Here is a 16,601-nt window from a genome sequence, read left to right as displayed (position 1 = left end):
ATTATCAATGCATCTTGATAGCAAGTTCAATCAATTTCAAACTGCAGCACGTGGTAAAAATCTTTAATTTCTTCATCTTTGGAAATTGTGGTTGGTGTTTAAATTGTTGTATTAACTGATCTTCCTTGTAGGTGTATGGATATTAACCCATCACTGATCATGTTGTACTTCAGGACAGATCTTGAAGTGTTCTCTTTAAGGATTAATGCATTCCCATTTCTCTTCAATTTGTTGTTCCCTGCAGAGTAGTCCATATAATTGTTGGATTCAAAGTAGCCAGTATCAGTTCATTTTGGCTCACTAATGCCTAGAATATTGATCCTTGAGAGTTACATTTCATTTTTGACAACTTCCAATTTTCCTTGATTCATACATTGTACAGTCCACATTCTGACAACTAATGGATGCATGCAGCTGTTAATTTTCATTTTGAGACATGCCACATCAGCAAATGAAAGTCCCAAGGGCTTTACTCCATTGGTGTCGTTAAGGTCAACTCTTCTGTGAGCAGGCTGCTCTTCTTCAGTCATATTCTGAGTGCCTTTCAACCTGAGGGACTCATCTTCCAGCACTATATCAGACAACGTTCTGGCGCTGTCCTTAAGGTTTTCACTGGTGTATTTTCAGAAGTAGATCGCCAGGCTTCTCTTTCTAGTCTGTCTCATTCTGGAAGATCCACTGAAACCTGTCCACCATGGGTGACCCTGTTGGTATTTGTAATACTGGTGGCATAGTTTTCACCCAGGCCACCACAGCACAACAAACTGACAGACAGGTGGTAGTATGGCATTAATTTATTCTCCTAGTTAGGGATTCAGGATCAGTCATCACCTTCATGCCATGATGCTTATAATGAAGATACAATTTACATTAACAGATGGTTATCCATGATTTTATGCTATAGCTGAATATTTCTACTACTTGTAATTTCAAGTGGTAGATAAGGATGCTAAAGGGACCAGCTTCCTTTTCTTGTGGATATTTAGACATTGATAAGATAACACTGGTGTTTCCTAATTCCTTTTCAGTGTCCCAGTGAGGCAGTGGCACAGTGTTAAGTGATACGGCTGCTAACCAAAAGGCTGGCAGTTCAAATCCACTAGCCGCTCCTTGGAAACCCTAGGGGGCAGTTCTACTCTATCCTCTAGGGTTGTTATGAGTAGGAATCAACTTGACAGCAATGGATTTGGGTTTTTGTTTGTTTTAGTGAGAAACACTATGTCTTTGAGTCTATCTTGTGAATAGAAACACTCAGGAAATTTAAATAAGTTCTATTTTCATTATAAGTATCATGGCATGAAGGTAATGACAGATCCTGAATGCCTAACTAAAAAACCAAAAATATCTTCATTATAAGTATCATGGCATGAAGGTAACGACAGATCCTGAATCCCTAACTACAAAAATAAATTGAACCTTCTTTGTGGTAATTCAACAGCATCATTATTCCTTTATGACATCACAAGGGAAATGGCAAATGCTATCATTAAAAACTTATTTTTCTCTTATTGCTAAAATTAAGGCTAAGACACATATCATGTCCTTCTGGCTAGCTCCTTACTCTGTAAGATTATCTCCAACCCATTTTCCTAAACTTCATGTAAAGAGGAGTAGAAAATTTCCACTTAATACTATTGTCTATTCCACAATCAATTTCCCAGATGAGTGAATGTGGACAATGAACCCTGGTAAAGGGAAATTTTCTGATCAAGGGGGGGAAAAAAAACTTGTTCTACTATAAAATCTACATATAAATTAGATTTTTTTTTTTTTTAACAGCAGTAAATCACATCTATCATCTTATTCGGTGAATATATACATCTACTTCCTTATAAGTCCTTCTCCTACTTTTGTTGTTGATTTTAATTCAGAATACTTGCTAAAATATTTTTATCCAAAGTTTTCTGACTTCATATTAAATATTGCTACAAAAAATCTATTTTACTAAAGAGTATGTGTGTATGTATGTGTGTGTGTGTATGTGTGTGCACGCGCACATTTGTTAATAAACTTCTGAGATTATCTGCACGGCAGCACGGCCTTCAAACTGCAAAGACCTCTCAGGTTTCAAATCAGACTTTTTTCTACTCTTCCGTGTCAAAACCAGGGTAAGTTGAAAAGCCAACAAAAATCATAATGCCCACCAAAAGACATGGGCTTCAAGAGAGTGAGTTACAAAGAGACAGTCTTGCCTTGTCATCTCTCCCTCGGGCTCTATAATCCTTGTCCTTACTCGCAGAGGGCTTTTCACTCCTGGACGTAGGATGTGCTCGGCCTACAGGTCCCCGGGCTCCTACTCCAGGCATTTCTTTTCTCAGAGGTCTTACTTCTCGGCTGGGACGCCTTATCTGAGGTGGTGCTCTGACAAAAGAAAAATAATACAAATAAAATTTGATCAAAGACAAAGATATTTCGATACTACCTTATTCAGTAAAGATATTAAATCAAGAAGGTCAAAATCACAATTTTTCCCCCTTTTGCTAATTTACAGCCACAATCACTAGGTTGGCTTTTACAAGTTCTTTTCTCTAAAATATACCAATTGATAAGACACTACACAACACTGGGTAAGCCAGCAAATTTGACCAAGGCAAGGTCATGGAAGCTTCATAAACACATCCAAACTCCCTGAGGGGCTGAATTACTGCACTGAGGCTAGGGACCATGGTTTCAGGAGACATCTAGCTCAACTGGCATAACATAGTTTATAAAGAAAATGTTCTACGTCCTACTTTGGTGAGTAGCATCTGGGGTCTTAAAAGCTGGTGAGCGGCCATCTAAGATAGTGTATTGGTCTCATCCTGTCTGGAGCAAGGGAGAATGAAGAAAATAAAAGACACAAGGGAAAGATCATCCCAAAGGACTACTGGACCACAACTACCACAGCCAGACTGAGTCCAACACAACTAGATGGTGCCCGGCCTACCACGACTGACTGCTCTGACAGGGATCACAACAGACAGTCCCAGACAGAGCTGAAGGTAAACGTAGAACAAAATTCTAACTCACAAAAAAAGACCACACTTATTGGTCCAACAGAGACTGGAGATACCACGAGAGTATGGCCCACAGACACCCTTTAAACTCAGTAATGAAGTCATTCCTGAGGTTCACCCTTCAGCCAAAGATTAGACAAGCCAATAAAACAAAATAGGACTAAATGGGCACACCAGCCCAGGGGCAAGAACAAAAAGGCAGGAGGGGACAGGAAAGCTGGTAACAGGGAACCCGAGGTCGAGAAGGGGAGAACATTGACCTATCATGGGATTGGCAACCAACGTCATAAAACAATACTATATTAATTATTTAATGAGAAACTAATTTGCATTGTAAACCTTCATCTAAAGCACAATAAAAAAAGGAAACACTAAAATATATCAATTGATACAATTACTAAGTATATATGTAACACCAGTTTTGTCAAATGTTGCTGTTAATTACCAATAGAGGGCAATACAGACCATCCCTATCTAATAATCTTAATAATGGAAAATCCATTACTTTATTCATCACTGTCCTAAACTAAGAATAAGTAACTTTCAAAAAAAAAATTATGAAAAGCTGAAAGTACAGGAATTCAAAGTATGTCTATTTGCAATTAATCAATTTATTTTTTACATTCAAAATTATTTTCTCTGATTCTGTATTAGAAACAAGGCTTTGAGCCAGTTTGAACTGGTTCAGTCATGGCCAAAGAAGCAAAACTAGAATTGACCAGAGTTTTTAAAATTTGGGTGATTGGGTACCATAACTAGAATGGGAAAAATCACAAGTTGAAGCCCTGGAATAGCAGACTCAGAAAAGGCATGGTGAGCACTTTCAGGAGCCTGATACACGAGATGGGATTGCCAGGACTGTGAAGAGTGACACACATTCAAAGGGGCTCGGTCGGCCACTGTGATCATTAAGGTTGTGTGTCAACTTGGCTAGGCTATGATTCCCAGTACTGTGTGGCTCTCCACCATTTTGTTATCTGATGTGATTATCCTACATGTTGTAAACCCTAACCTCTATGATGTTAATGAGGCAGGATTAGAGGCAGTTATGTTAATGACATAGGGCTCAATCTACAGGATTAGGTTGTATTTTGAGTCAATCTCTTTTGAGATATAAAAGAGAGAATTAAGCAGAGAGGAGAGGGACCTCAGAGCACCAAGAAAGAATCACCAGGAGTGGACCACATCCTTTAGACCCGGGCTCCCTGTGCTGAGATGCTCCTAGACAAGAGGAAGATTAATGATAAGGACCTTCCCCCAGAACTGACAGAAGAGAGAAAGTCTTCCCCTGGAGCTGGAGCCCCGAATTTGGACTTCTAGCTTCCTAGACTATGAGAGAATAAATTTCTCTTTGTTAAAGCCGTCCACTTGTGGTATTTCTATTATAGTAGCACTGGATGACTAAGACAGCCGCCATCTTTGAGCAGGACACCACTGTTTCTGATTCTGCTCAAAATCCCACCGGCAAAAGATTTGGTTGCTATGCAATGCATACGCTGCCCTTGTTCTCTAAGAGGGAAATCAGGTTTCCAGGAAGGATTAGGCTTGTAATTTTTTCCTGTTATGGCTCCAGTTCACCAAATTTTAAAAATTCAAGTCTGCTCCAGTTTCACTTCCTCAGCCATGTCTGAACTGGAAAGAACGGGTTCAAAGCCCTGATTAGAAATTCCAACATTCATTCATCAAAGTATAAACAGCAATGCTTAACTGTAAAATTTTCTCATGTATACAAAGTAATTTATGTGTAAAAATATTATTCACGTTTTGAGGATGTGAAAAATCATAGAATCATTCAAATTTTACAGGTCCACAAATTTGAATTAAGAATACACACACACATATATACAGTAAAAGCTGCAAAAGCTGGAACCCGTGGAAGGTAGAAACCTGTCACAGAAGGAAAACTCAAATAATTTCCACTAACAGAGAGTGATAGAAAAGTGGTGAGGCTGCACCCTGTCAAAGGCTACAGTCCTGTTGAGTCCGGCTCTCACAGGCCTCACTGAACACATACAGGTGGTCCTCGCCTTATGAAATACTCGAGTTCTGATGAACCGCACTCATGACCATCCAGTTTTCTTTTTCTGTACATTTTACCATTAGTTGTATTACACACAATGTTGCAGCATGTGATTGCTGTTGTCATCTCACAGCAACCTCCAGAGACAAGTAAATATTGGATTTATAAAGATACTGAGAGGCAATAATAATGAAAACTAAAAAAAAAAAAGAGAGATATTCAACTTACATTAGAACCAACTTATGACAGAGTCATAGGAACAGAACCCTGTTATAAGTTGGAGACTACCTGTGTATAAATAAACACAGCTATGCATACAAAGGGGCATATTTTGTTTCATGTAATGTAAAATATACCTCCTTTAAGCAACGAAGTTTAGATGTTTCTCAGCACAGTATTTTTCTCTCTTGGGGGATTAGAGGAACACTCTCATCACTTTATGTCTGGTCTTAGTTGTTCTTCCCTCTAACTATCTCTGCCTCTTTCCCCACCTTTTCTTTCTCTACAGCTCTGCCTGCATTGTAGCCCCTCAGATCCCATATATGTATTCTTTTTTCATCCATACACTGTATCAATTATTATCCCTTTTCCAGCCTCATGCTTTTAATTTACCTAGACTCATCATGGAATCTCTCTTCCTGGTGTCAGAAAAGGTGACACGTGTATACAACTCAATTAACTCAACAAGACATGAGAAGCCAGGAAGATTGTAAACTGGGGCAAAAAAAGTAAAAACTTGTTAACATGGTACAAGTGCATCTTCAGGTTGCTGGAATTGGGCCACTACATGAAACTGCTAAGGAGAAGACAGGCTGGTGAAAATCATGTTCCTATCTATGAGGTCACCATACACTGGCATCTCAATGCTTGGAGCTCAGTCCAATTAAACAAGTATTTATTGAACACCCATTAAGGAGGTAGGTACACAGCATGACTGTGGTAGGCCCTAGGAAGACATGAAATGAATAAGCAATCTTGTGACAGAGACCCACAGGAAAGGAACTAGAAAATGGTGCATAGTAAGATGAATAACAGGTATTTTGAAATTTAAAGGTATTGGTCCTAGTGCACTACTAGTTTTTTAAGCATTTTCTCAATAAAACAAAAATATGATGAGACTGGAAAAGAATTAAGGAGCCCTTGTGGCGCAGTAAAGCAATCGATTGCTAACCAAAAGGTCAGCAGTTCGAAACCACCAGTGGGTCTTGAGGAGAAAGATATGGCAGTAGGCTTCCATATTTACAGCCTGGGAAACCCTATGGGGTTGCTATGAGTCAGAATCGACTTGACAGCAGTGGGTAGGGTAAAGAATAAAAAACTAAAAATGTTACATTGTTGTAGCTGCAACTGCTATTTTTTTTTTTTAATTTTTGTTTTGGTGAAAAGGTGGAAAGTAGTACAGCAGAACTTTTAACGTATTTCCCACATATAACACACTCACGCATATAACGTGCGGCACAGCGCACTTAAAAAATTCATGCACAGAGGGAGGGGGCTGCACGGTTGGCAGAAAATGTGTAACAGTGCATTGTTTGTGTAAAAACGTATATATTTCTGTATGTATACATGTCTTTCCTATATCAGATCCATGGCTATGGCCAAAGATAATCAAATGAGACCAGCAGTCTCTTCCACATAGGACACATGTCAAGTTCTGTAAGCAGCTGTGCCTATTTAAATAGTCTGTCAATGTTTGTGGTCCTGCTTTTTAAGACTCACGGGCTGCCGGAGCCCTCAGCCCTCGCTCACAATGGCCAGCCCATCCCTTACAGCTGCCCAGCAGGCTGCTGTCGGCCTCACTGCTCAGGGGTGCACTTCAGTGAATCCTGGGGGCGTTTCTTCTGCCTGCTCAGCTTGTGCTTTTCCTCACCTCAGCTTGCACGTTAACGGTTGCTTAGCAAGCCTGCTGTAGTTCATTTTGCAGACACATCCAGCTCAGTGGAGCCGTGTTGTGAGAATTAGTCCAAGGCGCATACACAGGCTATGTTCCAAGTGTCTGCTGATGACGACCTCGTCCTGCCACTCACTATTCAGACAGGCCCACAAATCATATGCGTGAAACTGCTCGGGAAGCCAGATGCGTCATTTGTAGCAAGTCCCACGTCTCAGAGGGGGTGTGCCTGTGCCTGTAAGTCCTGGGTTCCGTCTCACTGCAGTTTGGTAGTACATTCGTAACAGACTCTGTCAGCTTCCCAAAGGACATCTTTGATTCTGTCCTGAACTTCCTTGTCCCCATAGCACATCACTGCACAATGTCATGCTTCAATTTAAGGACTCAGGGACAGCTTTCTGTGTAAAAAAATAGAAGTCTCAAGGCTTCTTTTGCTAGTCTCTCTTATAAAAAAACAACTTTAGCAGGGTGCAGAGTAGCACATAACACTATCAACCTCTGCCCTAATAGTCAAATACACACTGACACCGCACTGTTGTTCTTGTTTAGGGGCTGTCGAGTCAGTTCCGGCTTACAGTGACCCTACAGGACAGAGCAGAATTGTTCCCTAGGGTTTCCAAGGAGCGGCGAGTGGATTTGAACTGATCTTTTTGGTTAGCAGCCGAGCTCTTAACCACTATGCTACCAGGGCTCTGACACTGTACTATCTTACATGATTTCAAATATAGGGAAAAACAGGCAAGATCTGCAGGTAAAAAGCAAGAGTGCCTACACTGTACTCAGTACTCCTATTTAAGAGGATTTCCCCATACGAATGGGAAGAATTATGTCTTATTTTACCACATGCAAATCAATCTGATTTCCTCCCAATCTTTCCTTTTTTTAAACTATATTAAATATCAGTGTTGTTGTTATTAGGTGTCAAGTCGGTTCTGACTCACGGCAACCCTATATACAACAGAAAGAAACATTGCCCCGTCCTGGACCTTTCTCAAAATTGCTGCTATTTGAGCCCATTGTTGTAGCCACTGTGTCAGTCCACCTTGTTGAGGGTCTTTCTTTTTTTCCCTGACCCTCTACGTTACCAAGCATGATGTCCTTCTCCAGGGACTGATCCCTCCTGATAGTATACCCACAATTCAGTGGCATCAATTCTTCAGTCTTCCTTATTATTTGAATAAATATCAATATGACATATAAACGTTTTCATCAGCACGGCTTGCAACAGCAACCACCTGGAAACAGCCCAGTGTCCTTTATCAGAATAAAACCCACTGCCGTCAAGTTGATTCTAACTCATAGCGACCATATAGGACAGAGCAGAACTGCCCCATAGGATTTCCTAGGACCATTATAGAAGCAGGCTGCCACATCGTCCGTCCACCTGTGCAATTGCTGGGTTCAAACCATCTACTTTTTGGTGGTGGTTTAGCCACTTAACCACAACAACACCTGGGCTTCATAATAGTCAAATACACACCGATACTGTACTGTTGTTGTTGTTGTTAGGGGCTAGTATCTCAAATTATTATTCTCACAAGTCAAGAGGACACTGCTTGGGAATATAAACATCTGTAGAAAAAGTATAAAGAAAAATAAGAATGGCAAACCCCAAATTCAGGACAATATTTATCCCTGAAGGGGAAGGGAAATTTCATATAAATGGAATCTTATAGTACATACTCTTCTGTATCTGATTTCTTTCCACATGACCCATGAAATTCATTCATGTTACTGCATACAGCATTAGTTTATCTTTTTTCATTGTTAGGTGGTATTCTATTGCATAAATATATTATTTTTATTAGCTGCCATGGGGTCAGCCGCCAACTCATGGCGAATAAAAATGTCCATCTACAGCAGGATATATTACAATTTACATACAGTTAGTCCCCAACTTATGACAGGGTTCTGTTCTGACGACTCTGCTGTAAATTGGTTCTCACTTAAATCAAAAACCTTTCTTCTTTTTTAGTTTTTATTATTATTGCCTTTTATTATCAGTATCTTTATAAATCTGATCTTTATTTTTCTTTGGGAGTTGTAAATATTACATATAAACTTATAGATTTTAATACATAAAATATATGCATACATAAAAAATACACAAATCATAAAAATTTATTCCAATGATGAAGAATTAGACAATGTTGGCATTTTGTCAGTTGCGAGAATAACGTCACTTGACAAAGGTTCTGGATCATCCGGGTTACCCCTGGAGATGGGGATTTTCTAGTCAGAAAATTAGTGAGAGTTGTCTGTATGGTCCTTTTCTTTTTTTAACTTCATGTATTTCATGGCAACATCTCACTGCTGCTTGAATGTATCAACTTTAGCAAAGTAATCAGCGTTTGGGTCCGTGTTTTCAAGCAACTGAAGCCCCTGATTTAGTTTAGAAAAAACTTTAAATAATCCTTTGACTATAAATTTTTTTGCCAATTTCTCCTTCGTCTTACTATTTCTTTCTTCTCTGGCATTTCTTCCTCTGTTATATGGCAGTGTTTTGAACAGTAAATCGTTAACACTGAACAACACTGTACGTAGTACGTATTACTAACGATAAGATGTCCAAAAAAACAGTCCTAAGTGCAGTTCGTCGTAAGTCAAACACGTTGTAAGTAGGGACTACCTATATTACAGTTTATTCTACTGTTGATGGACACCTCTTTTTTCTTTTTCCACTTTGATGCTATTATTAAAGCTGATATGAATATAAGGAACTATGTCCATGGTGGACATAAGCATTCATTTCTTTGGGGTACATAGAGAAATTGCTTAGTCAGAGAGCGTATGTAAGATCAGCTTTTGTAGTCAGTTTTCCAAAGAGGTGATGCCATTTCACACTCTCACCAACAATATATGAGAATTCAGTTCCTCTATCCTAGCCACGGAAACCCTGGTGGCGTAGTGGTTAAGTGCTACAGCTGCTAACCAAGAGGTCGGCAGTTCAAATCCACCAGGCGCTCCTTGGAAACTCTATGGAGCAGTTCTACTCTGTCCTATAGGGTCGCTATGAGTCGGAATCAACCTGAAGGCAGCGGGTTTGTTGTTATTCTAGCCACGTGATAAGGACGTAGCGGTATCTCGCTGTGGCTTTGACTTTCCTCGATGTCCACAGATGCTGATTACCTTTTCATATGCTTATCGGCCATGCCAATATCTTCTTTTGTGGAATGTCTGTTCCAGTCTTTCCTTTGTTTTTTTTTTTTTAAATCAAGTTCTGACTTGTTCTTATTGACTTACTGATTATAGTTCTTTACATACGCTAAATACAAGTTCTTTGTCAGATATATGCGTTGCAAATATCTCCTAGTATATGCCTTGCCTTTTTACTCTTTTAATGGTGACTTCTAAATGAACAGCAGTTCATAATTTTAAAAGTCCAATTTATTAATTTTTCCTTTCTCTTTAATGCTTTAGTGTCTAGTTATCCCATTTTTTTTTTTCTAGATTTTATTTTATTGCCTTTTACATTTAGGTATTGATCTGTTACAGATTGAATTGTGTCTCCCAAAAATGTGTATCAACAGGCTAGGCAATGGTTCCCAGTCTTGTGAGTGACTGTCCACCATTTCTTCATCTGATGTGATTTCCCTCTGTGCTGTAAATTCTACCTCTATGATGTGGTGGTGTAATGAATTGCTTTTGTGTGACCTTTCTCACCGTGGTCTTGTAACTAACTCCCACCCAGGGGACTGGGCGGGACTGTGTGATAGGATAATTGTGGTTCACCAAAGGGACTGGTCAGTTTTGCCATCCTGCTGGGTTTGAAATGAGCCACCCCAGAGGCAGGAAAGAGAACACCTCACCACTACCAAGGAACAATAGCCAGGGGCCAGCATGTCCTTTGGACCCAGGATCCCTCCTCTGAGAAGCTCCTGGAAGCAAGTGACGAGAGAGAGCGAGCTGTAACCCTGAAGACGGTGAAGAGCAGTGGCAACAGAGACCTGGCAGCAGGAGACGGTGTGGTGGGCTTCCCAGCCCATGGAGTGAGAAAGCTGAATGCCTGGAAGCACGGCTCGGAAGAGGCTGTCCGGGTAGAAGAACTGTGTCCTTGAGTATCCCTGAGCCTGAAGTGTAACCTGTTACTTCCCTAATAAACCCTACAATCGTGAGTATGGTCTGTGAGTTCTGTGTGACCACTGCAATGAATTACAGAACTCAGCAGAGAAGGAGAGAGTGCTATGGAAGGGATGGCTGGTGTCAGAGTTAGTAGAGACGGCGGTGGAGCCTCCGCCTCACGGGAATCAGCCTTGGGCTGTTGATCCTGATTGATTCTTCCTCCCCCTTGTGAAGTTAGAGGTCAGACACTGTTCCCATGCCATTTTTACAGATGTTAATAAGGTAGGATTACAGACAGTTATGTATTTTGAGTCAATCTCTTCCGAAATATAAAAGACAGAAGCAAGCAGAGAGACAGAGGATCTCCTACCACCAAGAATGAAGAACCAGAAGGGGAGCGCGTCCTTTGGACCCAGGGTGCCTGCGCTGAGAAACTCCTAGGCCCACCTAAGGGAACACTGATGACAAAGACCTTCTCCCAGAGCCAAAAGAAAGAGAAAGTCTTCCCCCTGGAGCTGGCACCCTGAATTCGGACTTCCAGCCTTCTAAACTATCAGAGAATAAACTTCCGTTTGTTAAAGCCACCCATTTGTGGTATTCCTGTTATAGGAGCACTAGAAAACTAAAATATGATCTATTTCAAATTAATTTTTATGTACAGTGTGAGACAGGAGCCCTGGTGGCACAGTGGTTAAGAGCTCGGCTGCTAACCAAAAGATCAGCAGTTTGAGTCCACCAGGTGCTCCCTGAAAACCCTACGGAGCAGTTCTACTCGTCCTATTGGGTCTTTATGAGTTGGAATCTACTCAACAGCAAAAGGTTTGGTACTGTGAGGTAGGAGTCAAGATTTCCCCCCGACATGGATATTCAATAACCCAGAAGCATTTACTGACAAGACCCACCTTTCCCTACTGAATTGCAGTGGTGCCTTCATGGTAAATCAAGTGACTTCATGGAACTTAATCTCTAATGATAAGCTCCGGTTCTAAAAAGGACTTTAAAATTTGTAGTTGTTGATTGTTATAGATTATAATCAGGTATACTACAATATATGCAGGAGTCTGTTCAAATATTAATTCTTTCAACAAATATCTGAACTTTTAGTAAATGCAAGTCACTTGCTACACAATACGAAAGGCTGTATTAGGTTAACTCTGCCATCATTATCTAAGTAACATCAATCACATTTAGAAATACATTCAGTAGTATAAGCAATGTGGATATATGTATATTTTAATCCTCATGATGCTTTCTGTGCAGAAAATACTCTTCAGAGGCTTACTGTAATTCTTAAAATTAATATTCAACTTATTAAAGTTAAAATGGCAAAAATTCAGTTTTTCCTTAAAGCTATCAAGAATACACTTACAAATCTTTTTCTATTTATAAGATCTACACTGTAGAAACCACATTTAAAAGCCTTTTGAATAATGTTTGGGTCCATTTACAAACCTCATTAATTAAATGCCACCAAAACATTTTTACCTGTATTTATGAATTTAATATATTTTATTTCCTTCTTAGTTCCTCAACTGTCATACCTAATAAAGTATAATTTTCTTAAATATTACATTAAAATGTACATAAATTATATTATGTAATTTTGAATATACATAAAAATATACTCAAAGTATATAAAATAACAAATATGTAAATATGCATATATTCCTTTAGAGAAGTTTTGATTCTCTTAGATATTTCTATTCTTAATTCTAAGTCTTCCTGGAGTCGAGAGATGCTTACCTACTACAGAAGACAATCATTACCCAGGTTAACCAAGGTCCACTTCACCAGACAATTCAGCTGGTATGGGATTTGGAGCTGCAGATATACTTCTCACACCAAATATTATAAATCCTATTTAATATCTTGCAGGTTGCCTTAACATGTTTAAAATTATTTTACTGTATTTCTAGTGAAAATGTACACAGCAAATTAGGCTCCCCTTTAACAATTTCTATACATATCGCTCCCACCATTCATCTGCCAGTTTGTCGTCCTGTGGTGGCCCACATGTTGCTGTGATGCTGGAAGCTATGCCACCAGTATTTCAAATATCAGCACAGTCACCCGTGATGGCAGGACCAACACAGTGGCTGCAACAATGGGTTCAAACATAGCAATGACTGTGAGGATGGCACAAGACTGGGCAGTATTTCGTTCTGTTGTACACAGGGTCACTATGAGTCGGAACCGACTCAACGGCACCTAATAGCAACAACATACGTGTTATTCAGTGACATTGGTTACAGTTTTCGAGATGTCTTGGCATTCTCATTATTTTCATTCTGGTTGTTCTGTTTCCATTACTCTAGCTTCCCTGTCCCCCCTGCTTACCTTCTCGTATTTGCTTTAGGGTGAATATTGACCATTTGGTCTCATATAGATGATTATTTAAATAAGCCTAGTACTCATGGATGATATTGTTTACTTTAGGAGCCAATCTATCATTTGGCTGACAGGTGGGTTCAGTTCTGAGTTTAAAGGGTATCTCAGGGCGATAGTCTTTGGGGATCCTCTAGTCTCTATCTCTGGCCCTTTTTTAGGAGTTTGAGGTTTGTTCTACATTTTTCTTCCATTCTATCCGCGACCAACTATTGCAACCCTGATCAAAACAATTGTTAGTGGTAGCCGAGAACCATTTAGTTCTTCTGGTCTCAGGATAGACGAGGCCGTGGTTTGTGTGAGCTATCAGTCCTATAGACTAGTTTTGTCTTTGAGTCTTTGGTTTCCTTCTTTCTCTTCTGCTCCAGACAAGTACAGATCAACAGTTGTATCTCAGTTGGCCACTTGCAAACTTCTAAGACCCCAGGCGCTACTCACCAAACTACGATATCTTTATGAACCATACCTTTATGAACTATGTTGTACCAATTGACCAAGCTGTCTTCCGAGACTATGGTCCTACCTAAGCCTTCAAACCCAGAAAACCAAACCCATGAGGTGTTTGGTTATGTCTAGGAAGTACCTGCAACTGTGCCCCTATGTGCTTATATATATATATGGATATATACACCAAAAAAAAAAAAAAAAACCCAGTGCTGTCGAGTCGATTCTGACCCATAGTGACCCTGTAAGACAGAGTAGAACTGCCCCACAGTTTCCAAGGAGCGCCTGGCGGATTCAAACTGCCGACCCTTTGGTTAGCAGCCATAGCGCTTAACCACTATGCCACCAGGGTTTCCAAATATATACACAGCACATATAAACATTTATCTACATATGCCTACAGATACACCAATACAGGTACACCTGTATACTCACATGTACCTTCCTATATGCATATATCCATGCATGTCTACCTATGTAACCACTGTTGCTGCAAAATTGTATATGTTACAGCACTTATCAAAGTTGTTCCTTATTTTGTGTACTTCTTAGCGTCATCATTTACCTTGGTCAGGTTGTGCAGACTTCACCCACATTGGGTACTGCCTTTCCCATCACCAAAAACAAGTGTCTACTATCTAAAAAGTGATTCTCCCTCCGACCCCGCTGCCTTAACAATCTGATGTTACTCACAACCAGATATCTCAGCTGGGACAGTGACTGGATTCTTGTCAGTGAATCTGAAGGGAATATTGAATTTTACAGTTACTAAATCAGTCATTCTGTCATTTCAAATGGAAGGGAAGAAGGAAAATGAGGACATGACTAATTCCTCACTCCAAAAGCAGAATTTCACCACTCCCACACAGGTTAATTACTTGATTGTGCCTTGCTTTCCTTGGCTCTCAAGGCAGGCCCTTGTCTTTTCCATTAACTCTAAAGACCTTGGAATTTAAAGGAAACTTAAGATATTTATCTTACTTTGTATTTAACTCTAAAAACCTTAAAATTGATAGATAATGGGATTTTTTTCACATTGTCAGGACAACACAACCTTTAAAAACCGCAACAGCTGGCATCGAGTTGATTCTGACTCATAGCAACCCTATAGGACAGAGTAGAACTGCCCCATAGTTTCCAAGGAGCGCCTGGTGGATCTGAACTGCCGATCTTTTGGTTAGCAGCTGTAGCTCTTAACCATTATGCCACCAGGGTTTCTACAACCTTTACAGATATGAAAATAATATCAATTGAACTTCAGATATCTCACAGGTTTCTGTCCAGCTTATAGTTCAACTTCTGAGATTATTCTACTGATTTGCAAAGCAAGTGGATACTAAAAGTATACGGATATAGTCCCTGCATTCAAAAAATCTGGAATTTAACTGAAAAAATATAAATATATTAAGAATTATACTGGGCATCCTTTTCTGGGTATACATAAATCCTGTAACTAAGGCCTTGATGAAAAAGAGTTCTCGATTCATCTGTAAACACGAGTCATCAGACAAAACAAATGGCAGGATAAGAGTTCTCAATTCATCTATAAACACGAGTCATCAGACAAAACAAATGGCAGGATAAGATCCTCAAGAACTTTTGATAATGTTGTTAGTTGCCATCAAGATGTTGATTTCAACTCCTAGCAACCCCACATGTGCAGGGTAGAAGTGCTCCATAGGGTTTTCAAGGCTGTGAGCTTTCGGAAGCAGATCTCCAGGCCTGTCTCAAACTACCAACATCTCAGACAGTAGTAGAGTGCTTCACTGTTTGCACTAGCTGAGGACTCTAACTTTTAATGAGTTAAAAAAACCAGCAAGCTCGTTGCCGTCGAGTTGATTCCGACTCATCGTGACCCTGCGGGACTGAGTAGAACTGCTTCCATAGGGTTTCCAAGGAGCGCCTGGTAGATTCAAACTGCCATCCTCTTTGGTTAGTAGCCGTAGCTCTAAACCACTAAGCCATCAGGGTTTCCATAAAGCTGTAAATTTTTGTTGAAGCTGACTGCCACGTCTTTCTCATGTGAAGCAGCTGGTGGGATCGAACCGCCGACCTTTCCGTTAGCAGCCAATGTTACAGAACTACAAAAATAAATGATGACTACAAAAATAAATAAACTGAAAATCTTCCCACTCTAAAACATGTAGGAATGCTGGATAAAATATAACAAATATTCTTTTATATACAAAGTTGATATTATCACAGAAGGTAAGGGAAACACCAAATGGTTTAAAAAAAAAAAAAAAAGCTGTTTAAGTACCTGAGTTGATGACATAGCAGACACCTAAGGACTTAGATTTTAATAATCACATAGGGAGACCTGAGGTAAGGCCTTAAGCACAGGCAAGTCAAAGAAGTTGAACTGAGATTCGCACGTAAAGCAAAAACCCAATGCCTTCGAGTTCACAGTGACCCTATAGGACAGAGTAGAATTCCCCATAGGATTTCTAAGGCTACCACATTTTACTCTCACGAAGGTTTGTGGATTTGAACTGCCAACCTTCCAGTTAGCAGCCAAGAACTTAACCGCTGCACCACCAAGTCTCCTTCCACATAAAGCCAGGACCCTCAAAAAGCTACAACCTCAGTGAAAAGGTAGACTTTAAATCACACAAAACATATCTAGGGCTCCATTAACTAAAAAAAGGTCCTGAAGCTTTAGCTGTGTTTTCTTTTGGAGTTTTGTTCTAGATCTTATATTCAGATCACTGTCTTAGTCATCCAGTGCCGCCATAACAGAAATACCACAAGTGGATGGCTTTAACAAAGAGAAATTTATTTTCTCACAGTCTAGTAGGCTACA

The 16,601-nt window shown here is 39.9% G+C and overlaps 1 protein-coding gene across 8 annotated transcripts in view; it reads right to left on the bottom strand.

Moving 5' to 3' along the window:
• Positions 1-16,601, bottom strand: part of KATNAL1 (katanin catalytic subunit A1 like 1) — a 106,676-nt gene that overhangs the window by 48,739 nt on the left and 41,336 nt on the right. For all 8 annotated transcript variants that reach the window (XM_064275285.1, XM_064275288.1, XM_003413958.4 and 5 more), the window contains one exon: positions 2,193-2,361. In XM_064275285.1, the coding sequence (XP_064131355.1) occupies positions 2,193-2,361 (169 nt within the window). The remainder of the gene's footprint in view (positions 1-2,192; positions 2,362-16,601) is intronic.

This window comes from Loxodonta africana, chromosome 23 (genome assembly GCF_030014295.1).
Source record: "Loxodonta africana isolate mLoxAfr1 chromosome 23, mLoxAfr1.hap2, whole genome shotgun sequence".
Classification (NCBI taxonomy): domain Eukaryota; kingdom Metazoa; phylum Chordata; class Mammalia; order Proboscidea; family Elephantidae; genus Loxodonta; species Loxodonta africana.
Note: the sequence above shows the minus strand (reverse complement) of the source record. Positions and strands in the feature narration are given on the sequence as shown.